This window comes from Peromyscus maniculatus, chromosome 2 (assembly GCF_049852395.1).
Source record: "Peromyscus maniculatus bairdii isolate BWxNUB_F1_BW_parent chromosome 2, HU_Pman_BW_mat_3.1, whole genome shotgun sequence".
Taxonomy (NCBI): Eukaryota; Metazoa; Chordata; class Mammalia; order Rodentia; family Cricetidae; genus Peromyscus; species Peromyscus maniculatus.
The window spans coordinates 155,507,517-155,533,352 of record NC_134853.1 but is presented as its reverse complement, the minus strand read 5'-3'; the positions used below and the strand labels follow the sequence as shown (position 1 = coordinate 155,533,352).

Genomic DNA, 25,836 nt, shown 5'->3' with positions numbered 1-25,836 from the left:
CCCAGCTGCCCGGCTTTTCGCTAAGCCTTCTCTCCTAATCCTCCTGATCTCTTTACAACTCACCTGCCTGGAGCCCAGCTGGGCGACTTCTAGCTGGGATTTCTCCAAAAGACTCCCCTGGCCTTTCCTGGATTTGGACGGCTGCCTTTCCACCATCTAGGGTGCCCCTCCGCCGGGTCAAGGATGGGGTTGAGGGTTTTAATCTTATCAAAACAACAACAAAAACAACAAATGTCTTTTTTCATTGTTTGTTTGGGTTTTGTGGGTTTTTTCTTCTTTTTTCCTTTTTTTCTTTTCTTTTGTCTTTTTCTTTTTCTTTTTTTCTGTTTTCTTATCTTTTTCTTTCTTTCTTTCTTTCTTTTTTTATTTATTTATTTATTTTTTTTTTGAGACAGGGTCTCTCTACATAGCCCTGGCTGTCCTGGAACTCACCAAGTAAACTTGACTGGCCTTGAACTCACAGAGGTCCACCTGCGTCTGCTCTCTAAATGCTGGGATTACAGGCATGCAACACCATGCCTAGCTTTCCATTTTCTTTCCCAGACTTTCCAGCAGTCCACTATGGAAGTGGCCCTGAGTGGCAGGTAAGGACAGGGGAAGGAAAGGCTCCGGGGTGCCACCAAGTAACATAGGCTCTGGAGGAGTGGAAGGCTCAGTGCTCACCAGCTGAGGTCCATTACTCCCTCGATTTTATGGGTAAGGTCCCTGGTAGAACCGAAGTGACGACGCTGATCCTGGACCTCAGATCCGCTGCCTTCCACACCGCCTGTTCAGAGAGATGCAAGAGTGTGCAGGGACGACCTCAATAGCCCCTGCCAGCCCCTCCCAGTTCCAACCTTCATAACTCCCTTCCATCGGGTGCTGAAGGCAGGACAGGAAGGGGAGGACCCAAAGGAGCAAGGCAGAGAGGCTGAGATACTGTTCATCAAAAGGGTGAGGACGGGAGTGTGGGGAAAGGGGAGGGGTCGCCACCAAGGTGCAGGGCTTGGGGGCATAGATGGTGCAGAGACAGTGAATGGAGGGGCTGCTGAGTGTGAATCTGCCCCTGGCTGGTGGAGAGAGCACAAGAGAGCCTTCAAGGCAACAGTTCACAGGGCAGGGTGAGAACTTATTTATAAGGTCCCTCATCACAGCACCACCGGTCCTCGGTCCTCGTTCCAAGCCACTCACTGACAGAACAGGGGAGCAGGCATGGTGGGTGAGTGTGATGGATGCCGGGCAGCTGTAGACAGAACTGACATTCATGGCCACTCAAATGTCACCAGAAGCCAGGAGGTACAATGAGGCAGAGGGTGGACTCTGTACCTGAGGTTGGAACAGTGGTGATAGAAAGTGGGCTAGGCTCTTGTGGCCTGAAAGGGGTTCCAGGACATTTGTGGGTACCGTGGAAATGTTCCAAGTCTGACCAGGTGGCAATGGACATAGAGGTATCTAATATCCAGAAAGCAAACATTGGCTATCATGATTCTCACTCTATACAAATTATACTTTATACCTATTATTATTATTATTATTATTATTATTATTATTATTATTTTGACCCAGGACCTCAGTATATAGCCCAGTTAGGCCTCCCAGGTGTTGAGATTGCAGGTCTATCTATACCACCATGCCTGTTCAATGTTTCTAAATGAAAAATAAAAAAAGAAATAAAATAGAATTATATATATATGTGTGTGTATATATACATATATACATATATATATATATATATATATATATATATATATATATATATTTAACTACACTTTGCCTACCTACTATGATTCAAAGAAAGAGTTAGAAGTGGTGATTTGAAATAAAGTAGGGGTGTTGTGTTGCCTTCTGAGATGAGCAGGGTAGGGAGACTTTCCGTCCTCAGATCTACCTCAGCTCCTCACACTGTGACTCCTGTCTTCAAAGATCCAATTCCTTTTGGGGGAGGGAGTGTTGGCTAACATTAGTCAACTGCTCAACTGAATGGAAAATCTGTCCTAACATCAAAGCCCACAGGGACAGCAGAGGACCCTAGCAGAATGCTAATGTGTCCTCCAATGTGGCACTTTCTTTGCATGTTTCCGCCAGTAGCATTTTTTTTTTCAGTGCCAGGGATTAGAACTGGGGCCTTATACAGGCTCAGCAAGTGCTATCCCCGTGAGCCACACCCCTGCCACCAACAGAAACACTGACACAAAACAGGGCTCACCTAACAGAACTCCATAAGAAAAAATGTGAATAATTGAAAGGATATTTTTTTTCTGGGTCTGGTGGTGCAGGCCTGTAATCCCAGCTACCTGGGAAAGCTGAGACAGGAAGATTGTGAGTTCAAGGCCAGCCTGGGCTGCAGAATAACAAGCTGGACCTGGGCAATTTAGAAAGACACTCTGTCTCAAAACAAAATGCAGGGCTGGAGAGGTGGCTCAGAGGTTAAGAGCACTGACAGCTCTTCCAAAGGTCCTGAATTCAATTCCCAGCAACCACATGGTGGCTCTCAACCATCTGTAATGAGATCTGGTGCCCTCTTCTGGCCTGCAGTCATACATGCTGTATACATAATAAATAAATAAATCTTAAAAAAAATAAAAATAAAAATAAAATAAATGCAAAGGGAGGCTAGGGATGTAGCTCAGTGATCAAGAGTGTGCCTAGTGTGCATGAGGTTCTGGTTCAATGGTTCAATCCCCAGTAGTGGAAACACACACACACACACACACACACACACACATACACACACACACACACACACTTTGTTGTTGTTACTCCTTAGGTCCCTGACTCCACTATGCATCTGAAACATGGTCCATGACTTCATGAGTGCTGCTGCAAGAGCTTCTCATGTCTCAGTCTACTGCCTCCCCTCCAGAAGTCCAAGCTCTGTAGACAGGGGAGAATGTGCCCACCCCCAATGTATGGGCCTGAAGATGTTCCCGGTGCAATATTTCTGGGGTTGTTGCTGACCCATTTGGTGTGTGTGTGCGTGCGTGCGTGCGTGCATGCGTGCGTGCACAGGCATGTGGAGGCCAGAGGATAATCTGAGAACCTCAGGTGTTATTCTTTGGGCTCTGTCCCCCTTGGTGGTCTTTGTTTTAGACAGTCTCTTGCTGGCCTGAAATTCACTGATTAGGCTTGGCTGACAGGTCATTGAGTCAGGGACCCACCTGTCCTCACCTCCCTAGCACTGGGATTATAAACACATGCCACCACAAACCAGCAATTTTGTGTGAGTTCTAGGGATTGAACTCAGGTCCTCATGCTCCCAAGGCAAGCACTCACCCACTGAGCCAGCTCCCCAGCTCTGACCTGCTTACTTCCCAGGCTAATGCTATGTGTGTGAATGTGAATGCGTGGGCTTCTTGCAGGGGTGTGCACATAGACTGATGAGTAAAACCATCCAGCATGTGGGAATAAGGCAGGCAGATAACCATGTCCTTTCAAAGCCAAGTTTGAGCTGTGTCTAAGGAGTGCCAAGGGTCACCTGCCACTTTGTGGGAATGTCACGTTGCATAATGCACTGTTTGCTCTATAAAGACAGCTGTGAACAGGGAGAAAATTAATAAGTCAAGATTATTTTAGCCCCATAGAGATGTAAATGATGGTTTTCCTTAGACTTCATTGTCCCATAGAACTGTCATTTTTTTTAAAAAATTTGCATTACACTTAGTTATTTATTTTGTGCTTGCATGCAGAGTCCATGTGGAGGTCAAAGGGCAACTTTCTAAAGTGAGTTCTCACCCTCCACCCTGTGACTCCCAGGAATTGAACTCCAATCATCAGGCTTGATTTCAAAAGAACGGTAATCAGTTTTGTATCTAACACAACCATCTCATGAATTTTCCAGAACTCTTGTTATTTTGACGGAATTCCTCCCTTCTCTTTTCTCTGTAGATACAAACATGGATTTTGGATGCTGGTCTCATCATTCCTAGGCCACAAAAGCTGACATGTTCCAAGAATCTTCTATTACGTTGACTTGCTTCTTTATGTGTTCATGTGCATGAGTGTTTGCATATCGCACACACATGTGGAGGTCAGACAGTGCGGGTCACCAACCTTGATGACAAGTGCCTTTACCTGCTGCGACAGCTCTCTGGCCCTTGTTTTTGTTGTTGCTTTATAGGGGGCCTCATGTAGCCCAGGCTAGCTTCAAACTCACAATACAACCAAGGTGGCCTTGAGTTCCTTATCTTTCCTGTTTCTGCCTCTCCAGTGCTGGTATTACAGGCATGCGCCACTATACTTGAAGTAATGGTCTATGAAACAGACATACAAACAAAAAACCTGCAAATATGTGTGCAAATATTGCATATAGAAGTATGTCTTTAAAAAAAAAAACATTGCTGGGATGAAACTTGGGACCTTATGCATATTAGGCAAATCTCCAAGCTGAACCACACACCAGCCTTGTGGCTCTGTTGTTTTTTTAAGTATTAATTTAAAAGGGCTTGAGTATAGCTCAGTTGGTAGAGTACTTGCCTAGTATTCATGAAGCCCTGGGTTCGATGCTCAGCTCTGAATAAACCAAACATAACGGGGGGCACACTTGTAATCCCACAGTGGTGGGACATACCTTTAATCTTAGCACTCGGGAGGTAGGAGAGAGAGAGAGAGAGAGAGAGAGAGAGAGAGAGAGAGAGAGAGAGAGAGAGAGAGAGAGAGATTGAGAGAGATTGAGAGAGACTGAGAGAGGAGAGATATGGCAGCTTCCTGAAGACTGGCTGCTAGGAAGTGGAGAGCTTCGAAATGGATTGCTCCACGCCTTCTACCTCCCTGTGGCTAGTGCTCTCTGTTCCTTCTTTGAATTTTACAAGCACTTGGCCATGAACTCTGTGTCTTCCCTAATCATGAAAAAGGCCCCCAAGTTACGGATTCAAAGACAGATTCCTTCTGCCCTGATATTCTTTGCTTCTCTGGCTCCCAACGCCCCGCTCTGCTCCCCTCACAACTGGGACTGGGATAGGACATCCCGTGTCCCAATCTTGCTGAGGTCTGCTTAAAGTTTCTGTGCCTGGTGTCTGGCCCTGGGGAAGTTCAGGGGGCAGATTCCAGGAAAGGGAAGTGGGAAAGGATGTGAAACTTGGCAGAGCCCTGGTGACACCCCTTTGCTCATGGGTGTCCCACCATCCGCAAAGAGCCAGAGCATCCAGTTTGAGCTGACCACGGAGGCAGGTGAGGCCAAGCTGGAGGGGGAGGGGGCTGGGCAAACAAGGTAGCTGGACCGGTCTGGACAACCGAGGTGGGGGGAGAATATTCCTGCTAGCTAGTTCTATGCAAGGATGGATGGGGTGGGGGATATTGATTTAGGACCCAGAGCAGATGGGCAGAGGGACCCTATCCTCTGGCCAAAGCTTGGGGGAGGGTGAGAGAACCCAGACTCATGTTTCTAACAGAGTTAATGGATCCTGTCTCTCTCCCACCAAAAAACACAGAAAGCTGGGAGGCGGGTGGGGGAGCCAGAGCCCAGCAGCTGGAGCAGCAGGGGAGTTTGCAGGGACAAACCCTCATATGGATGTAGAAAGGGGGCCAAGGCTGTCGGGGAGCAGGCAGATGTCTGTGAAAGCCTGTGAGCATGCATAGCTTGCCATCTGGGCAGGAGATTGTAATTAAAACAGTGCTGACGCTTGGTAAATATTTGTTCAATGAGATCCATCATCCGTGGGAGTATGTGAGCCTGTGTGTCCAGAGAGTGGGGAGGGCTATGTGGGTATCAGATCTTGTGCTGAGCAGGTGCGAGGGGAAAGGTGTGAGGTTTGGAGCTGGGGCTAGGGATAGGACCAGGGTCAAGGTCAGGATCAGGATCAAGACCAGGGTTAAGACCAGGGTTGGGGCCAGGGCCAGGGTCAGGGTCAGGATCCTAGCTAGAGCTAGGAGATAGGATTAAGGTTACAGTTAAAGTCAAGGTCAGAATTAAGGCTAGAGCTAGCACCTATAGGTTTGGATTAGGATTAGGGTAGGGGCTGGGTGCTAGGCTTAAGGTCAGAGCTAAGGTCAAGGTCATTGTTAGGGCTAGGGGCTAGGGTCAAGGTCATTGTTAGGGCTAGGATTAGGGACCTATGATTCATCATAAGTGCTGAGGCTATATGTATATCTCATAGGTGGACACCAAGGCCCGAGATAGGGTCACCAGAACCTTGCATGTGGGATTCATTGTGTGACAGATATGTGATTCTGGGTGTTCAGCCTGCCCAGGGTTCCTGTGTGTCTCTACAGGGACATCATGGAGGCCTCTCGGGGATGGCTGGTGGCCTGCATGCTGGCCATGACCCTGGTAGCCACACTGACTGAGGATGTCTGCCGAGCACCCAATGGGAAGGATGGAGTTGCAGGGAATCCCGGCCGCCCAGGGAGGCCAGGTCTCAAAGGAGAGAGAGGGGAACCAGGTGAGTGAGCATTCTCTCCAGGGGCCCTGGTCCTGCCATCCTCAAAGCAGTGGCTTGGGATGGCCCTGAGAAGCAATGGTGCCTCTGAGCCTAGGAAGCCAATGCAATGTGCAGCTCACCCTGGAACCTGAGAGCCTAGCCTTCTCTGGGACCTTGCCCCCGGCCTCAGGCTTCTCTGGAACCCTTTCCAGCTCTTCCATCCCCCTCCCCCTTCCTCCTCTGCAGAATAGGCTGCATGGAGAGAGCCCTGCCTAGCATGTAAGAGAGACCACCCCATCCCACCCCAAAAAACAAGCTAGGCAGTTATAGTCCACTCTGTCCTGTCAGAACACATCACCCTGAGGGGGATGGGAAGGGAGGAGGTGATGATCAGAACCCAGAACAGGAAGGAAAGCCCCCAGTCATCCTCAGTCTCCAGCAGGCCAAAAGGACCCTCACTAACACTGACACAATTTGCACACACACACACACACACACACACACACACACACACACACACACACACACACACACACCGTCCCCCATTAAGGTCCCAAAACTGAGAAAGGAGTTGGTGATCTGGAGGCACGTGAGGTGACAGCCAGAGTGCCCCACATTTCCTAGAATTCAGGGTCTGTCACATGACTGACTGCCTTTGCTTCACTCCATTTTGTGGATGAAGCAGAGGCCCAGGGAGGCTGGCATGCTTACCCAGCGCCACTCAGCCAGTCAGCCCAGTCAGACTCAGTCTCTTTAAAGCAAAGGCTTTTTCTGTGAGGCCTGGCAGGCTCTAGACCCCATAACCCACGATGCCCCTCATCCATCAATCTGCTCTTTCCACCAGGAGCTGCTGGCATCCGGACTGGAATCCGAGGCCCTAAAGGGGATCCGGGGGAATCTGGGCCCCCTGGCAAACCTGGCAATATGGGGTCCCCGGGGCCCAATGGGCCCCTGGGGAGCAGCGGCCCCCCAGGACCAAAGGGTATCAAAGGCAATCCAGGCAATATCAGGGACCAGCCCCGGCCAGCTTTCTCAGCCATTCGGCAGAACCCACCGCCGACAGCTGGCAATGTGGTTATCTTCGACAAGGTCATCACCAACGAGGAGGGCCCATACCAGAACAACACGGGCCGCTTCATCTGTGCGGTGCCCAGTTACTATTACTTCACCTTCCAAGTGATCTCCAAGTGGGACATCTGTCTGTCTATCAAGTCCTCCTCCTCCCGGGGCCAGCCCAGGAGTTCCCTGGGTTTCTGTGATGCCAACAGCAAGGGGCTCTTCCAGGTGGTATCAGGGGGCACTGTGCTCCAGCTGCAACGAGGGGACCAAGTATGGATCGAGAAGGACCCTGCAAAGGGTCGCATTTACCAAGGCCCTGAAGTCGACAGCATCTTCAGCGGATTTCTCATTTTCCCCTCTACCTGAGCTGGGGAGCCACCCCACGCTCTGCCATCTCCACTCCCTGTGGTGGGGCCCTGCCCTGCCCCCCTTCTCTCTGCCAAGTGAAGGAGCCAGATAGAGCTGGGGCTTTAGCAGCCCGGGGCGGGGGTGGGAGGGGGCGGGAGGGGGGGCGGGAGAGGGAGGGGCTGGCTTGGAGGGCCCTGAGGACTGGCGCCTCTCTGCACACAGCCCAGGGGTTTCTTCAAGCACTTTCTGGAATAAATGACCCCATCTGTGCCTGTGGCTGGAGGTGTGGTGGTGGTTGTTCTGGGCACTGGGCAGGAAGGAGGCCTAAAACTGGCCATCGCTGAGGGCTTGAGAGGTGGCAGTGTTAGCATTGTATACAAATGCTGGCAGGGGACGGGGAGGGGGCGGGGGGGGGTACGGGGGGGGCGTCGAGGGGACATCAGCCTGGCTCCAATCTAAATGTCATCCCCTGCAAGCTGCCAGGTCACGTGGAGTGGCCTCAGTCTCCAAATCTGCTAAGTGGAGCTAGTAATGGGCGCTCCATTGGGGGAGGGGCTGCTGCGGGCCAGTGTGTGAACACTGAGGACAGGGCCTGTCGCTCTTCTGTTTTGTTCAGTCTTGCTAACCAAGCTCCTGGGTGAGGAGTCTTACCGCATCTCCAAGATGGCAGTGTGAGGCTAGAGCAGGGGTCATCAAGGCCCAGGTCATCCCCTCCGGGGAGGAGCTGGGGTTAAAATCAGGCTGGCTGACCAACACCTCCCCAGTCTTCCCAGCTATACTGGACAAATCACACTGGTGCTTCTGCAGCCTAGCCCAGAGAGGGCAAGCGAATGGCTCACAGACACCCAGCAGTCTTTCCCGGAGTTAGTTTTCCTGAGTGGTTTCCAGGCAGACTTGGAGACAGGGTCGCAGTCAGCTGACTGCTTGGCAGGCTGTGGGGGGTGGGGGGGAGGGGAATGAGGATCCTGGATGCTCAGGGGTGTTCCCACAGTCATACAGTCTCATACACAATCACACAGGGAGGCTTACACACACAGTTTCACAGCGATCACACATACACGCTCTCCTGCTTACACATGCACTACCCTCGAGACTCACAATGTCCCACGTTCCTGGGCTGAGATTTCACCCACTCCTCACCAAAACATGAACTCAGGGACTTCCTCCTCGAACACTATGTACACCCTTAGTTACTAGTTACTTCTCTAAGCACAAACGCAGGCACGCACACACGCACATGCACAGCTGCACACTTGTGATGAATGTGCATGTCCCCACATGCACCGGAACAAGAAAGCTTGTGTTTTCTACCATGCTTACCCGCCCCCCACCTGCTCACACTTCAGAGTCAGGGACGATCCCTCTGGTTCACCGGCTGGTGTGCCTGGTCTCAGAGTTGTCTCTGATGCAGCCTGCATCTCCCTTTCCACATGCATAACCGTGGCCTGTCCCTGCAGCCAAGAGCCTCTGAGGTTGGGAAGAAGTGGGACACTCCAGGGAGATTGGGCCTCCTCAGCTCCAGGCCACATGACCCTCAGAGCTCCTTGGATTTTTCTCTGTCCACTCTGCCCCCAGCTCTCCCTGAACCCTGAACGTACGCCTCCACAGACTGGGAAAGACATTGACTTTGGGGACCCCGTGTGCTGTCCATAGCCACAGAGTGCAAAACATTGTGGCTCCGTGAAAGGAGGCATGCCTCGAGCCTCCCTGCTGGAAGATGGATCTACACCTAAGCCAGGCTGTCTAGCCCCAAAGTGGAGGGCTCCCATCACTTTGTGGGGTACTGAGAGGAGGGGGATGTCTGAACCAGAGGTGGAAAGTGTTGAACCCCTTCTGAACCCACGTTCGTTCCAGCCAGCCGCACCCCTTCACCTGCAAATCTCAGTTCCTCTGAGCCTGGAAGCTGAGCCAGGCAGAGAAGTGGGCGGGGTAGAGAGGACTGAGCACAGACCGAGACTGCCACCTGCTGGACGAGTTAGGCATGGCACAGAGGTGACCAGGACGCAAGCAGATTCCACCAGTACCACCCCACAATGCAGAGGCCATTCCGCCTGCTTCCCCAAGCCCTGGGATACCAGTGCATTCTCACGCTGGCCTCATGGCGTGTCCTGGGCTGTAAGTGGAGGGAGTATCAGGATGATTGGGAGAACAAAACCTTGAGAGCTCCTTAGTTAGGCAGCCTGAACTGCTAGCATGGCCTAGGGTGTAGCAGAAGCATGGTACAGAATCCTCCCCATGCCTTACACAGGACCCCACCCAAGTCCAGGTAATAAGAAGGTCAAGGCTGGGCTGCTCTGCTTCCCCAAACTTCCTTTCATCCTAAAAAAATCCCACTTGAGGAAAGAGACGGGGAGATGCCTGGCTTGACCACCACAAGTCCTAGGATCAGAGACAAGGTGGGGCCAGGATGATGGGGTGGGGAAGCCCATCCAGGCGGTGGGGGCCCAGAAAAGAAAGAGGTAGTGCCAATCATGTCCTGGCACCCCACGCCCAGTGGGGCAATGGGTCTGCAGAGCTGCGGTTGTGTCTACTGGTTAGGGAGTCACCAGGAAGAAAAAGCCGAGGCTCTGGCTCTCTAGCCAGACCAGCTGATGCATGGAGGCAAAGCAAGCTCGCCCTGGCATCCTTCCCTGAGCCTGACAATGCAAGGGGCCTGTGGATGTTTCTAGAATAAGCCCACCACTTGACAGCTGCATGTGAGGCTTGGTTCTGGGGAGCTGATGAACACAGGGGTCACCCTGACCACCATTCAGTGTGAGACTTAGAGCAAGCCTCAGTCTCCTCTTCTGGAAGAGGGACTGTGACTTCCCCTCAGGGAGATGGAAGGACATTGAGCCTCAGGCATGGTGAACGCCATAGTGGGGCTACAAATTAGATGGCCACCCTGGCCCTGGAAAGAGTTGTGCCTTGGGCTCAGGTCTATGCACATAGATGTGCAACACACACATACACACACACACACACACACACACACACACACACACACACACACACACACACCCTGATGTTCCCAGGATGAAGGGACAGCAGACACTTCCTCATTTCACCACACATGACCTAAGGCCAGGGAAGGAAGCGGGATAGAGATGTCATTGTGGTCAGCCTGGCTCAGAACCAAAAAGAAAGTGTCAAGTCAGGAAAAATTGCTGGAAAGAGGATGTGAGATTAGGGTGATGTGGGGGAGGGGCACCAGAGCCTGTTCTGGGCAGTTCTTCTCTGTCCATTCTGACACAGTGTCCTCCTGTCGGGGAGAACAGGACATCTCTGATTAGACCTGAAGTCCCCTACACCCTCAGGTGAGGCTGGGACCCTGCCCCGGTGGGAGTGGACAGTTTCCCCCTGGGTCCTTTCCTGAACCATAGGAAGCCTGGGCCTGGGCTTTAGAAGAGACCCGACTACCCATCCGTCCATCATCCATCCAACCATCATCTGTGGATGGATGTGGGCTCCCCAGGGTGAAGGGCTATGGGAGGGGGCAGGGCAGTGTGGGGAAGAAGTGGGGGGTCTCAGTACCAGCTCCCCCTCTCTCCCCACAGCCCCTCCTCAGGATGGAGGTAGGGCCCAGCTGCCAGCCCCAACGCGGACTCTACCTGCTGCTGCTTCTGCTGGCTCTGCCCCTCAGGAGCCAGGCCAGCACCAGCTGCTACGGGATCCCAGGGATGCCAGGCCTGCCGGGGGCCCCTGGGAAGGATGGGCATGATGGAATCCCAGGGCCCAAGGGTGAGCCAGGTGAGTGTGCAGGCCTCTCTTCCGGCAGGCCTACTTCCTTAGAGTCCCAGGCTTCAGCCTCCAGCTGACTCTGGTGACATTGTTGCTTGTTGCCCTCATCCTGCAGAAGGGAGTTAAAGAGAGCCCCTGTCCCTGCAGGTAGGTAAACAGGCTTCTAACTATGCAGGTGGACACTTAGGGAAGGTGGTCCACCCTGGCTGCTTCAGGTGCACTGACTGTAGGGTCAAAGCCACACCCACCAGCTCCCTCCACGCCAGCTTGCACGAGTGTCTTAACTGCTCCGTGCCTCAGTTTCCACATTTGTGAAACAGGGGCTGGGGTCTTTGCTTCTCAGGGTGTCTCAGCTTTGAATGAATTTGCATTTGTGGCAAAATGAAGCGCCTGGCAGGTTTGATGGTCTCTGTCGATCAAGATGCAAGGGGCAGGTGGTCAGGACTTCACCCAGAATGTTCTGGTGGGTGTCCTGGTGTGAGGGGAGGGCCAGGGAAAGGAGTGGGCAGCTAGGGTTAGGTAGGAGTGGAGGGCAGGTGTGGTGACCCCTTCCCCAAGTGAGCATGCTTCTCTGGGACATCGGTGGTACGTGGGCATGAGGAAGGCTGGGTGGGACTGAACAGAATTCATGAGGACAGAGGAATGTGGCCGGGCAGGGGGTTAATGGAAAGTGTCTTTAAGAATGTCCATACTGCCCTCTTCCCTCTAAGCCACAGAATGGAATCTTGCCACTCTGGAAGGAATTACTCACTACAGGGGAGCCAGTGAAGCCCCCCAGGGCTGCACTTCAGGGAACCCTGTACATAGGCTGGTCAAGGACAGACCCCCTAGGCACCAGGCTCAGCTCTGGTGTTCTCTGAGCACTCCTCAAGTTCACCTCCCAGAGCAGATAACCATCTCAGTCATACTTTACAAATGGGGAAACTGAGGCCCAAATCCTTTAGAGCCATGATTTGCTTCTACTTTGCAAATGTTAAAACTGGGGTCCAGAGAGATCAAGCAACTGGCTTAGGGTCATATAAGAGACTCTTGTTCCCCTGTCCTTCGCTACCACTTGGGCTCTCTCCTGCTTCTCCCCCACAGATCCGGAAAGTGAGACAGGGATGGACCAAGTGTGGGACTAAAGCAGAGACACCCCCCCCCATACACACCCTGCCCCTTCCCCCTGGCCAGAGCCACCTGGGAATTCCAGGTCACTGCTAGACCGACTTGGAGTCCCCCTTCCAGTCCCCTACCCTATCACTTCCTTCCTGTCTGCTGTCTCTCCAGGAATCCCAGCCATCCCTGGGACACGAGGACCCAAGGGTCAGAAGGGCGAGCCTGGCATGCCTGGCCATCGTGGAAAAAATGGCCCCATGGGGACCTTCGGGCTTCCAGGGGATCCAGGCCCCAGGGGACCTCCCGGGGAGCCAGGTGAGGAGGGCCGATACAAACAGAAACACCAGTCAGTGTTCACAGTCACCCGGCAGACCGCCCAGTACCCAGCGGCCAATGGCCTGGTCAAGTTCAACTCTGTGGTCACCAACCCCCAGGGGGACTATGACACCAGCACGGGCAAGTTCACCTGCAAAGTGCCCGGCCTGTACTACTTCGTCCACCACACATCACAGACGGCCAACCTGTGCGTGCAGCTGCTCCACAACGGTGTCAAGGTGACCAGCTTCTGCGACCACATGTCCAATAACAAGCAGGTCAGCTCAGGAGGAGTTCTCCTGCGGCTGCAGAGGGCCGATGAGGTGTGGCTGGCCGTCAACGACTACAACGGCATGGTGGGCACCGAGGGCTCAGACAGCGTCTTCTCAGGCTTCCTGCTGTTTCCTGACTAGAGCGGCAGGCTGGCTCCCGCCCCCATCCCCCCACCCCGCTCGCTCCCTCTGCTTCCCCCATCTTCATTCAGACCCTTCTACACCGCTGACCTCCTCCTTCAGGAAGTCCGCCTGACTCCTGATGCATCCATCAGCCGGCTGACTCCTCTGAGCTTCTCCAGGAACCACCTACTGGTACCATTCCTGTGGCAGTTTACCAATACCTTGAGACTGTTTGTTTTTCAGATGGGGAGATACATAAATAAATAGATCACTAAATATGCATGACCCAGATTTCTTGCTGGAAGGCTTTGAACTTGGCTCGTAGAGTTTTGCATCTGTGAGTTCGTGCTAAGGGAAGGGATGATTTGGGGTGAATTAATGAATGCTGAAATGGGCAAGTTAATGAATAAAAACAGAACAAATGAATGAGCCAATATAAATCCACAGTAGCTAGCATGTAAGTCCTTCTTATGAATCCAGGTGCTTAATATTCACTTTCATGTTCTGAGACAAACATGGGTACATGGATAATAGAGAGACACACACCCCTGATGGCTGACACACAGATTCTAGGAATCCCAGTCTAAAAAGTAGCTGCCCTTAAGCTGCCAAGTTTGGGCTATGAAATTCCTGATGGCAGGGACTGGCCACTGCAATCTTCAGAGGACCAGGGAGGTCCATGGGGGTACCTGAGTTCAGAAAAATGTAAAGTCCAGTTGTCAGGCTAGAGGAAAAGGCTCAGTGGTCAACAGCACTTGCTCTTCGTGCAGAGGAACAGAGTTTGGTTCCCAACATTTCCATCAGGCAGTTCATGATTGCCTGGAACTTCAGGGGACAAGATGTCCTCTTCTGGACCCACAGACACCTGTACTCATAATGTACGTACCCCTCCCCCAAACGCACACACTTAAAAATGAAGCTAAAAATAAAAAATGACAGAGTGCAACTGTCTGGGGCAGAGAGGTATGAGGGAGGTACCCTGGCCCCAGCCTCGGAGAACCAGCTCCAACCCGCTGATATTTCAGCCTGTTACATGTGGCTCATGAGGATGTTGCTTAGCCTACATCCTTGGCACCAATAATAAACAAACAAATAAATAAACAACCCTCAGCTCAGGTGAATGAGTGTTCTGAGCCTAGTTTGGCCCTTTCATTCTCTAAGGGGTGATGATCACACATTCATGCTTCACCGTGGCTGTCCCTTCATTCTATAGAAACTATCCACACACCTTTGGGCAATGTCCTACAATCAAGATCACCTCCTCCATGAAGCCTGCCCTGACTCCCCCCAACACCTTTCATAGACTTGTGGACCCCAAGCTTAGGATTCTTTAGAGCCCAGTTTCCCAAGTCCGGTTGTCTATAAAATCAACCTAAAGACATTTTAAACAGAACTAGAGTTTTGTTGCGTGGCAGCAGTGGGTGGGCTGCCGGTGAATCTGGTCACTTACCTCCTCATGGTCCGGTGTTCCCCACAGGACGATGTGGGAACCCTGTGATTCCTGCCTGGCATGCAGTAGAGGCTCATGAAATGGGTAAGATGGCACAGAGGGAAATAAAGATGCATTCATACGTGCACGCAAGGAAACACACACACACACACACACACACACACACACACACACACACACACACACACACACACACAGCAGAAGGCCAGGGCTAGGAACCCCACTGGCTCACTGCATCTGGGCACTCAGCAGGGCCAGGCTGGGTCACTGGCCACAGCATCCCCAGCTGTCCCTCCATCAACCACTTAGCAGTTCACCCAGCGATGCCCCATGAGATAAATCTTTCTTCTCATTTTTCCTTTGGTTAAAAAAAAATCAATGTGGCGCTTATGTCAATCACATGCCTGTACCTGGGAAACGAGGTTTCACACACACACACACACACACACACACACATTCCTCCATAATTGTTTCCTTGTCCTTGCTACAACATGATGAGCAGACCTTAGAGTGTGCTCGCCTACTGGCCATGTGTGTACTGAGAGCTGGGACAAGGCACGAAGCAGAAAGAGACCCTGTTGCAAGGGACTTCTTTGGGCAGCTGGGGTTTCTATCGCTTTTCTCCACATTTAGTTATCACCGTTCTGTCAGGAAGTGAAGGAAGAGATACCACTTCTCATTTAGGGACCAAGGCTCAGGAGCTCCTCAGCTCCCAATCCCCAGGGATAGACCCTGCCAGGGACGCAGGCTCAGGTTTAGACCCCGCCCGATCCAAGCTTGGCTGCTCTTCATACAGATAATACTGTGCCTGAGGCCACTTTGGCCCTGGACTTTGAAGGTTTCTTCTCTGTCTCACCAACAGCCCCGGGATACAGGCTCCCCCATCTCTGATGCAGACCTGAAGGAACCCCAGTCAGTAATGTGCTCAAACCCACATGACTGGAGAGGTAGCATTCACACTTGAGATGACCAATCCCCCACTGCACCTGCTTCCTGCTCTTCACCCTGCTGCTTCTCCAGGTTCAAATCCAGGCTGAACTTCTACTGGTGCTTACTCAGGAATCAGGAACCCATCCTAGACGGCCATGAGACCCTCAGGAGGACCCGAGGCTGAGTGTCGTGATGCACACCTGTAATCCCAGTACTCAGGAGGCAGAGGCAGAAGAACTTTGAGTCTGAGGCTAACCTAGGCTACATAGTGAGATTCTCTGAGAACTGGATGAATAAGAAAGAGGGTCCCCGAACACGTAGCCCTCAGCTCTCTCTTCTCTTGTGAACCTGGCTGAGCCTAGAGATCTGGTGTCGTCATATTTACCTCCTCTTTTCCTCTGTTCCTGTAGTTAATGCCTTGTCTCCATCCATAGGTAATGGCATGAGCCAAAGACTGATCCCTCTCCAAGTTTCCAATGGAGTTCAGTGCCCGCACCCCCTAGGTAACTACCCTGGAGTGATATGATACCTGGCCATAGATACAACCACAGTAGCATAGTTAGACCCTGGCCCCAGAGCCCTCTGGCTTCAGGCCCTGCCCTGGGGTATGGGTTCTTAGATTCCCTGATTTTCTGTGACATTTGCCACAGAAACACTCAGTGTCCAGCCCCAGCCTCCCCTAAAGGGACTCACAGTACCTGGCAAAAAAAAAAAAAAGCCTGTTGACTCATGCCTCAGTTTCCCTGCAAAGAGGGACAGGGTGGACACAGTGGCCTCCAAGCCCCTCTGCAGTTCTCACTTGCTGTTATCCCTAGGCAACAGTCCCCTGCCTGTGGCTATCATTGTCAAGGGCTCCGAGCCCTGTTGGGAGCGGAAGGAGGGGAATGAATAAGTAATGAATGCATTTAAAATTCATTATTGGATTATTTTCTGGAGACAGAGAGGAGAGCAGAGGTGGAGAGAGGGAGGCAGAGGAAGAGATAAGGCCAGAAAGGGGAAGCCTAGGACATGAAGTGACATTCACAATTCACAGTTGAGTTTGCTCTGTCTCCTCACCAATCCCGCCTCTATCCTCCTGGAGGCCTGGGAGAGCCAGAGTGTACATAGCCATGGCTGCATCATTTAGTGGGGAAAACTGGGGGTCCCCTGGGTTTTGCTGTATTGAGGGCATTTTGCTGGCAAGTGGCAGAACTGTGGTAGGAATCCGGGTCTCCGGCTGTGAAGCCAGAGCACAAGCCTTAAATGGGCCTCTCTGCATCCATGGAGGAACCCTAGTCCCTGTGGAAATTATCATGTGCTCACAAAGCCCTGACAGGCAAGCAGCCAGCTGGGGACAATCCCCAAGGACAGGTTATTCCCCCTGACCTTACCCACCCGGGTGCTGAGTCGACGAAACCATGCTGGCCACAGCCATCATTTACAGTAATTCCCTCTCCAGGGGCAGAAATGGGACCTGAAACTGCCTGAGGGCAGCAGGATGGGGGAACAGAAGGATGAGAGAGGGGGTCAGTGTGCTGGGCCTTGGGAGAGGACAACAAGGGAGGGCCCTTCCTGCCTCTAGGGACCCATACTTCCGCTTTCTGTGGACAGGAGCAGGCTCTGGGCTCTGAGAATGCACTGCTGTGCTGCCTGGCCTGGAGTCACAGGACATCGGGACTCTGTATTCAGGTGAGCACTCCAGGGTGGGGCGGGGGGAGATGGATTAACTCACCAACACAGCCCTTGCTTCCAGCTATGAACGTCAGAATTATTAATTGGGCTGAATTCTCAGAGCCCAAACCCAGATCCACAGCACAGAATCTCTGGGGTGAACTAGGGGTGGAGGTATCTGTGGATACCCCAGCACAGGGAATGGGTAGGCAGCCTGTAACCGGAGCATCTAGGATCCTGGTCTCAGGAACCATGGAGACTTAGAGCAAATACGACTTCTGTCTCTTGCATGCTGGTCACTTGCAGTCAGTCTCACAACCTCTCTGGTCCCAAAAACCCCTTCTGGGGAGAACAGGGCCTTTTGTGGGTGCAGTAAGCAGAGACCAAGCTTGATTCTGTCAGTGAGGCAGAGGCAGAGGCAGGATAAGAACCCAGGCCTCTTCTGTCCACTATCACATGTCCTCAGCCCCTGGAGTTGGAGGTCATTGTTGGTTAGTTCTGAGGGACAAAATCGTATCTGCAAAGGACACATGCTGCCCGAGGGACCCTAATCTTCCCCATGCCATTTCATTGAATACCATTGACAGCCCTGGAAACCAGAAATGAACCGCATCAAAGAGACCAGAGAAGTTAAACACTTGTCTGAGGTCACACAGCCAGGGAGCGGCAGATGGGAGTTCAAAGCTAAGTTGGCCTGGCTCCATGCTAGAGTAGAAAAAGATGAGGGCTGTGATGATGCAGAAGAGGCGGGTGGTCCAACCAAAAGGATTTGAAGGCCTCCCCAAGTCTGAGACTTGAGACTCCCAATACAGACTAGAGTTCAGCATTGTCCCCATCTCATAGAACAGTAAACTGAGTCCAGAGAGAAGTCTTGTCATAGCCCTGGCCCTGAACAGCTCTCTGGGTGATACTGGGAGGTATTTTCAAATGGTTGAGCCTCTGTTTCCTCATCTGTGAGATGGGCAGTCATCACAACCCATCTCTCAGATGCTGTGAGGATCCAGGAGCGGGAGCCACAGATCCTGGGAGAACTCAGGGTTTCTTGTTCTCACCAGGGCTCCACAGCTACATGAGAGAAAGGCAGGGCACCCTTTGTCCTGTGCACTGGGGGTAGCCTGGGAGGGCTTCTTGGAGGAAAAGCCTTGACCAAAGGCTTGCAGAGTGGCTACACTGACCTGCTCAAAACAGTCCACAGCTTTCTTCTCAGTTCTCAGGGATGAGAAAGGGGCCACACAGCTCTCTGTCCCCCAGGAAACTATGTGCTGAGCCTTTGTGGTCTATCTCTGTCCTACTTCAGACCACAGCATCTTTCCTCCTGCAACATTCTTTTTTTAATACTTATTTTATTACTAATAAAATTTTAAAAAATTAGATTTATGCCATGCAGTGGTGGCACGTGCCTTTAATCCCAGCACTTGGGAGGCAGAAGCAGGTGGATTTCTGAGTTTGAGGTACAGCCAAGGCTATACAGAGAAACCTTGTCTCAAAAAAAATTAATTAAATAAATAATAATAAATTATATTTATTTCTTTTATTTTTCTGGCATGTATGTATGTCTACCACATGCATGCCTGGTGCCTGCAGAGGTCTAGAAGAGGGAATCAGATTCCCTGGAGCTCTAGTTGTAGATAGTTGTGAACTCACCATGGGTGCTGGGAATCGAACCCCGGTCTTTTGTAAGAACAAGTGTTCTTACCCACTGAGCCATCTCTCCAGCCCCATGTTTTTATCAGTTTTAATTATGTGTAAGTGTGTGTCTGTATGTGGATGTGTGCACATGAGTCTAAGGAGCCAGAGGTGTTGGATTCCCTGGAGCTGCAGTTACAGACATTGGCAAGCTGCCTCATGTGGGTGCTGAGAACCGAACTTAGGTCCTCTGGAAGAACAGCAAGTGTTTTCAACCTCAGAGACACATTTCTGCAACATACTTGCCCCAGCGCTTTCTGAGCCTTCAGATCTCAGACAAAACATTACTTGTCTCCTGTGGAGAAGACAGTCCTGCTGAGATTAGCCCCCTCCAAGCCCCACCCATCCTCCTCCCTCAGGCACCATTGCCCATCTTCCAGAGCAGCCATCAGTCTGTGTCCATCTCAGTCTACCTATGTACTTTTTGACTGCTGCCACTTAGTAACAAAAGACTCTGGGGGTCGAGACCATGTCTGCCCTGTTGTCACTGTACCCTCAGGGTCTAGTGTGTGAAAGGCAATCTGTAAACATATGGGTGCATGCATGTACACATACATGAATACATGGGTGCATGGATGCATGGGTAAGTGCATGGGTGGATGATGCAATGAATAGATGGATGATTGGACAGATGGACGGACGGACGAACAGGCAGATGGATGGATGAAGAGATGATGGATGGATAGGTGGATAGATGGTTATTTGGAATGATGGATGGATAGAGAGATGGGGAGATGGATGAATGGGTAGATGCATAAATGAAGGGATGGATTACAGAATGATGGAAGCTACCATGGTCATAACTTTCCACATGTTCTCACCCTGTAGGAGTCCTCAGAGGTTGAGCTGATGGAGACGTGGTGGGACAAGGTCTCAACGCTACTGTTATTGCTGCTCCTGGGCTCGCTCCATGTCTCCTGGGCCCAAAGCAGCTGCACAGGGCCCCCGGCCATCCCTGGCATCCCCGGCATCCCTGGGGTTCCTGGCTCTGATGGCCAACCTGGCACTCCTGGGATAAAAGGGGACAAAGGTACCGCACACTTGGGGAACACACTAATGTTGCTGGTCATGGCCCCATCTTCTACCTCCTGAGTCACAGCCTTAGAGATTGCAGGAGAATTTGAGACTCCAGCATCCTTCCAGGAAGGGCTTCTGTTTGCCCTTTTGCAAACAGGGGAACTGTGTGGGAAGGCTGCTGAGGCAGTAGTGGGGTAGAGATAAAACAATGGATCCTCCGCCATGCTAGGACAGCACTCACCCTGACCTCCAGGGTAACCAGCTGCCCTCATCTGTAAGTCAGGGCAGACATGGGCTTGAGAGGCTCCTTGCTATGAAACTCCCTCTGTAAACAGAGTTTCATTTAATCCATGAGCTATGAGCCACCCTCTGTGGCAGCCCTCTTCTCTCAGAAGCCCACTACATCCTCACGGTTCCTCAAAATACAACCATCCCTACTTCACAGATGAGGAAGCCGAGCCTCAGAGACTGTGTCTCATTGTGTCTGGGTGACACAATTCGGAAGGGCAGGCATTACATGGGACACATCTGTGTCTCTAGAGCGTACGCTCTCGGCACTGGGCTCTGATTTTCTACTGGAATATTCCTTCTGTCTTATGGTGGTGGGGACCATGGCTGCTTACAGTGATGACGTGAGAGAAATTCTACCATCCATAACTAGGTGTAGCCAGAGGTGGGCTGTGATCGATTAAGGATGTCTGCCATGGACTAGGAAAGAGAAAGGATAACATGTGTGCTGTGAATCCATTGTCCCTGCTTCAGGCTTAAGCTTGACAAAGGTGTGTGAGCTGAGAACAGAAACAGGGCTCACATCTTCTCCATGGGGGTGCCACTCACTCGACCCCTGGGCATCAGTTCCCCACGATTCTCAAACCCAACACAGAGTTAAAGACCTGGAGTAGGGGGAGATTAGGAGGCTCTCTCTTTCACCCCCCACTATTTTATAGTCAGCAAGTCGAACCCAGAGAGGTGCAATGAACACAGCTCTTCCTTTTATCACAGTGACCTCTAGTTCCCTCTTTCTCTTGATTCTGTTTCTCCAGGGCTTCCTGGACTGGCTGGAGACCATGGTGAGTTTGGAGAGAAAGGGGACCCAGGGATCCCTGGGATTCCAGGCAAAGTTGGTCCCAAGGGTCCTGTTGGCCCTAGAGGTGCTCCAGGGCCCCCTGGAGCCCCTGGTCCCAAAGGTGACTCAGGAGACTACAAGGCTACACAGAAAGTAGCCTTCTCCGCTCTGAGGACCATCAACACCCCCCTGCGACGGGACCAGACCATCCGCTTTGAGAAGATGATCACCAATGTCAATGAGAACTATGAGCCACGCAGTGGCAGGTTTACCTGCAGAGTGCCTGGCCTCTACTATTTCACCTACCACGCCAGTTCCCGAGGGAGCCTGTGCGTGAACATCGTGCGTGGCCGGGATCGGGATCACATGCAGAAGGTACTCACCTTCTGCGACTATGCCCAGAACACCTTCCAGGTCACCACGGGCGGTGTAGTCTTGAAGCTGGAGCAAGGCGAGATTGTTAACCTGCAGGCCACAGACAAGAACTCCCTGCTGGGTGTCGAGGGAGCCAACAGCATCTTCACCGGCTTTCTGCTCTTCCCTGATGTGGATGCATGATCACAGGGTCAAGCCATACCTATTCATGACCATCTCCTGCCTCCCTACCAGCAATTCTCCTTGTACCCCTGACATCATCCCTGGCCTGCTCCAAGCCCAGGCCAGAGCCCTGTAGATGTTACAGAATAAATAAACCTTCAAGGCCAAAGGACAGTGGTCGAGTTTGAATCTTAGTCCCTGGCCCTGGCTCACAGGAGGGCTGAGAAGTGCTAGTCAAAGAATAAACAAATGAACTTTCACAGGCTCGGGAGGTAGCTCGGTCAGTAAGGCATTTACATCGCAAGCATGAGGACCTGAGTTCAATCCCGAGCACTCACACAAAAATGCTGAGTATGGCAGCATGCCCTTGTATTCCCAGCACACTGGGAAAGCAGAGACAGGGGGATGGATCTCTGGGGCTCGCGGGCTGGTCACTCTAGGAAAGGGGTGAGCTCCAGTTTCAGTGAGAGATCCTGTCTCAAAGGACGTTCCTGAGAAATGACACACATGCACATGTGCACGCGCGCGTGCACACACACACACACACACACACACACACACACACACACACACACACACACGTGCTCACACATTTCCAAGAGTCCCCAGTTAACCAGAGACGACTGGAAGGCTCCGTCTTGTGGTTCTCTCCGAGCCAGCACACGGTAGGAGGCAGCACCAGCACTTCTGAGTTCTGCCCTTTTCTTCACTCTCCTTGGTCCTCACACTCCCCCTAGGGGACAGGATACCTCAGACCTCATTACAGAGGTGGGAAATGGGCCAGGAGATGGAGTGATTGTGGTCCCACGGTATAGCAGGGCTCCAAGTGGCTGTGCCTGGGACTTCTAAGCCAACGTGTCCCCGGCACCCCCTAATGGTCTTTGTACTGCCGTCTCACATTCTGCCACTTGGAGGTCAAGGGATCCCCACCCCACCCCACCCTCTGCCTTGCATGCTCCCTCTTAGTGTCTCCCCAGCCTAGCGCATGCTCACACATTTATTAAAACAAATGTCAAAACCTTCAGTAGCTCTCCAATGCCTGCTGGAAGGAGCCCCAGCCTGGGAGCCTGGGCATCTTGCAGCTAGCTTGTATCTTCCCTCTGAAGCACTCCTCCAGCGGTGGTTCCTCCTCCTAGAAGCCCTCCACTCTGGTCATCTAGCCACCCTGTAGACCTGTTAAGTTACCCAGACTGGCCTTGAACTCTGTCATCCAGGCAATCCTCCTGTTTCATCCTCCCCAGTAGCTGGGAGTCCAGGCCGGGCCCCTGAGCCCATCTGAGATAGGGCGGGGTAAATCAGGATGATCTCATCACCGCTCTAGGCTCTTCAGCTCATGCAGCCCGCACAGTGGGTGACCCCATCCTGACTGGGAACCGTGAGACAGAGCAGTTGAGCGACCTGCCTGGTGTCACATACCTAGTGAGAGAAGCAGGCTCAAAGCCATGTCATTCCATGCTGCTTCCCTGCAGCAGGCAGGGCCCACCGTGGGTAGCTGTGTTGGGCAGTGAAGGGTGCTGGCTGGCTTTGGAGTCAGACACAGACACAAGTTCAGGTCTTGTCTGGGCTTTGTAGCAACTGTGACTGAAAACAAGTGACGGCCCTCGGGTGTCCTGTTTCGACTCCTTATAAACAAACAACGGAGTAACAATGTCCTTGACTCTTCTGTTGAATTAATTTCCTAGATACAATCTCTCTTGTCAGGATGGAGACTGCCCGGGCTTTTAAAAAAGAGTTTTCTTTTATTCTTAATTATATGTATGTGTATACACATGTGTGTCCAAATGTGCATAGACTTGCAGGTGTCTATAGAGGCCAGGGACGTCGGATCCCTATAGAGCCTGAGGAGGAAGAAGTAAAGCTCCTGAGAAATGAGCCTGCCAATCAGCAAGCAGGGCTGGGGCTGGGACCCTAAGAAAAGCGAGGATACCTTAAACCCCTCCCACTTTGGGGACAGGATTGGTGGGTGGGGCTAGCAGGAGGGTCTTAACAGGTAAGCCTCTGGCTGGGCTCTTACTCTTGTGGTCTCGATCCCTCAGGCATTGGGGGATCAGGCATGTAGCTGCCATGTACCTATGTCAGTCAGCTCAGCCCTGACCTCATGAGGGGCTGAGAAGGGAGGAATGGGAAGGGCTGGAATAGCCCCGGCTTTGGGGGGGGCGGGTATGGCCTGATTACAGGTCTAAAGGGTGGCTGGAGTTAGAGGTGCTCATGAGCCATCTGCTTCGGGGGCTGGCAATGGAGCTGAGGTCCATAGCAAGAGTAGTGCCAGCCCTCAACCCAGCAGTTCTCAACCTGTGGGTCATGGCCCCTTTGGGGCTCAAACGACCCTTTCACAGGGGTCGCCTAAGACCACCGAAAAACACAGAGATTTTACATTAGGATTCATAACAGTAGCAAAATTACAGCTATGAAGTAGCAATGAAAATAATTTTATGGTAGGGTATCACCACAAATGTGTTAAAGGGGCGCAGCATTAGGAAGGTGAGAACCACTGTCTTAATGGCTAAGCCATTTCTTCAGCCCTAAGGCTTTATTTTTACTTTTTTTTTTAAAGATTAAAAAATAGATTATTTTATCTCACATATATAAATGTTTTGCCTGAATGTATGTATGTGTGCCATGTGTGTACCTGGTGCCCACTGAAGTCAGAAGATGTCAGATCTGACTTGGACTCAAGATGGTTGTGAGCCACTGTGTGGGTGCTGGGAACTGAAATTGGGTCCTCTGGAAGAGCAGCCAGTGCTCTTAGCTGCTGAACCATCTCTCCAGCCCAAGACTTACTTAATTTTTAGAACGCTTTGTCTATGTAGGTGAGTGTGTCCATATGAGTTCAGGTGCCCGTGGAGTCCAGAAGAGGTTGTCAGACCCCCGGATTTACAGGTAGTTGTGCGTCACTGGCTTAGGTGCTGAGGACCAAATTTGGGTCATTTCCAAGAGCAATATGTGCTTTTAACTGCTGAGTCATCTTCCCAGCTGCTTCCTTTGTATTTTTTGAGACAGGATCTCACCCTACATCCCAGGCCAGCCTCACACTCACACACTCACTGCTCAGTCTCACTAGTACCCAGATTGAAGGTGTATACCACCACACCGGGCTGCTTCCAGGCTTTGGAATGTTTCTGCAGAGAGCCCCTGGCTTCAAGGCTGGACATCCAGGCCAGTTTTAATCTTGCGGCCACCAGGGGGAAGTAGACACCAGGAGAAGGATGGCATGCCCAGGACTGATGCCAGGTGGCACCTGGCAGCTCCCCTCCCTCCCTTCTCGTCCCAGTCTCAGGGTGGGCCGTGATCTTCTAGGATGGGGATGCCAGTCAGCTTTGAAGATCCATGTCCCCTAAGTTAGGGTACCCAAATGTGGCCCGGGTCAGCCTCATCTTCACAGAGGCTGTCTTAGGAACCTAGAATCTCTGCCCCCACCTTGTGCCAACTGAAGCAGAAACTCTAAGGAGAGACTACAACCTGCTTTCACAGGCTGCCCATGGGTGGGTGGGGTCAGGAGGCTGAGAAACGCCACTGTAGAAACCAATGGCAGAACCGAGTGGCAGAGCATACAGCCAGCATGGCAAGGGCTGCGTTCCTTCCCCGGCGTACACTAACAACAAAGAAGTCCTGGAGAGACAGTACTCCAGACAAAAGGGATGCCTAACTTATTTTTTTTTCTGTAAAGAAACAAACAGGAGGGCTGGGACAGATGATAGACCGTTTGTCAAGTGCACATAAAACCCTGGATTTGATCCCCAGCACAGCATGCAACCGTCAGCATTGTCGACACAACCTAGAGTCACAGAGTCTCAGTAAGGGATTGTCTGCATTGGGTTGACCTAAGAGCATATCTGTGGGGTGATTATCTCATATGGGAAGACCAGCCTGGTGTGGGCAGCATCATTCCCTAGGCAGGCATTCCTGAAATGCTGAAGAGTGGAAAAATCAGCCGAGCACAAGAAAGTGAGCAAGTGAGAGCATGCATTTATTCATTCTCTCTCTGTTCTTGACTTTGGATGTGGCTAACCACTTCAGGTACCTGTCTGTCTCTGTGACATTTTTGCTATGGTGGGCTGTAATCTGGAAGTGTGAGCTGAAATAAACTCTTTCTCCTCTAAATTGCTTTTTGTCAATGGGGTTTTTTGTCTGTTTTTGTTGTTTACTTTATTATCTTGTGTGGGGGTGTTTTGCCTGTGTGTATATCTCCGCACCACATGCATGTTGTGGCACCAGAGGACAAAAGAGTGT

The 25,836-nt window shown here is 51.8% G+C and overlaps 3 protein-coding genes across 3 annotated transcripts; all 3 read left to right on the top strand.

The window, feature by feature from the left end:
- Positions 1-4,991: 4,991 nt before the first annotated feature.
- Positions 4,992-8,018, top strand: C1qa (complement C1q A chain). Its single transcript, XM_006980846.4, has 3 exons — positions 4,992-5,145; positions 6,187-6,356; positions 7,180-8,018. Exons 2-3 carry the CDS (start codon positions 6,194-6,196, stop codon positions 7,758-7,760), a joined length of 744 nt encoding a protein of 247 aa, XP_006980908.2. The 5' UTR covers positions 4,992-5,145; positions 6,187-6,193; the 3' UTR covers positions 7,761-8,018.
- A 2,908-nt stretch (positions 8,019-10,926) lies between these two features.
- Positions 10,927-13,548, top strand: C1qc (complement C1q C chain). The gene is made up of 3 exons (XM_042272113.2): positions 10,927-11,038; positions 11,279-11,471; positions 12,732-13,548. The coding sequence occupies exons 2-3, from the start codon at positions 11,291-11,293 to the stop codon at positions 13,286-13,288; spliced, it is 738 nt and encodes a 245-aa protein (XP_042128047.2). The 5' UTR covers positions 10,927-11,038; positions 11,279-11,290; the 3' UTR covers positions 13,289-13,548.
- A 3,610-nt stretch (positions 13,549-17,158) lies between these two features.
- On the top strand, positions 17,159-21,780 carry C1qb (complement C1q B chain). Its single transcript, XM_042272111.2, has 3 exons — positions 17,159-17,318; positions 19,815-20,016; positions 21,047-21,780. The coding sequence occupies exons 2-3, from the start codon at positions 19,836-19,838 to the stop codon at positions 21,625-21,627; spliced, it is 762 nt and encodes a 253-aa protein (XP_042128045.2). The 5' UTR covers positions 17,159-17,318; positions 19,815-19,835; the 3' UTR covers positions 21,628-21,780.
- Positions 21,781-25,836: the final 4,056 nt, after the last annotated feature.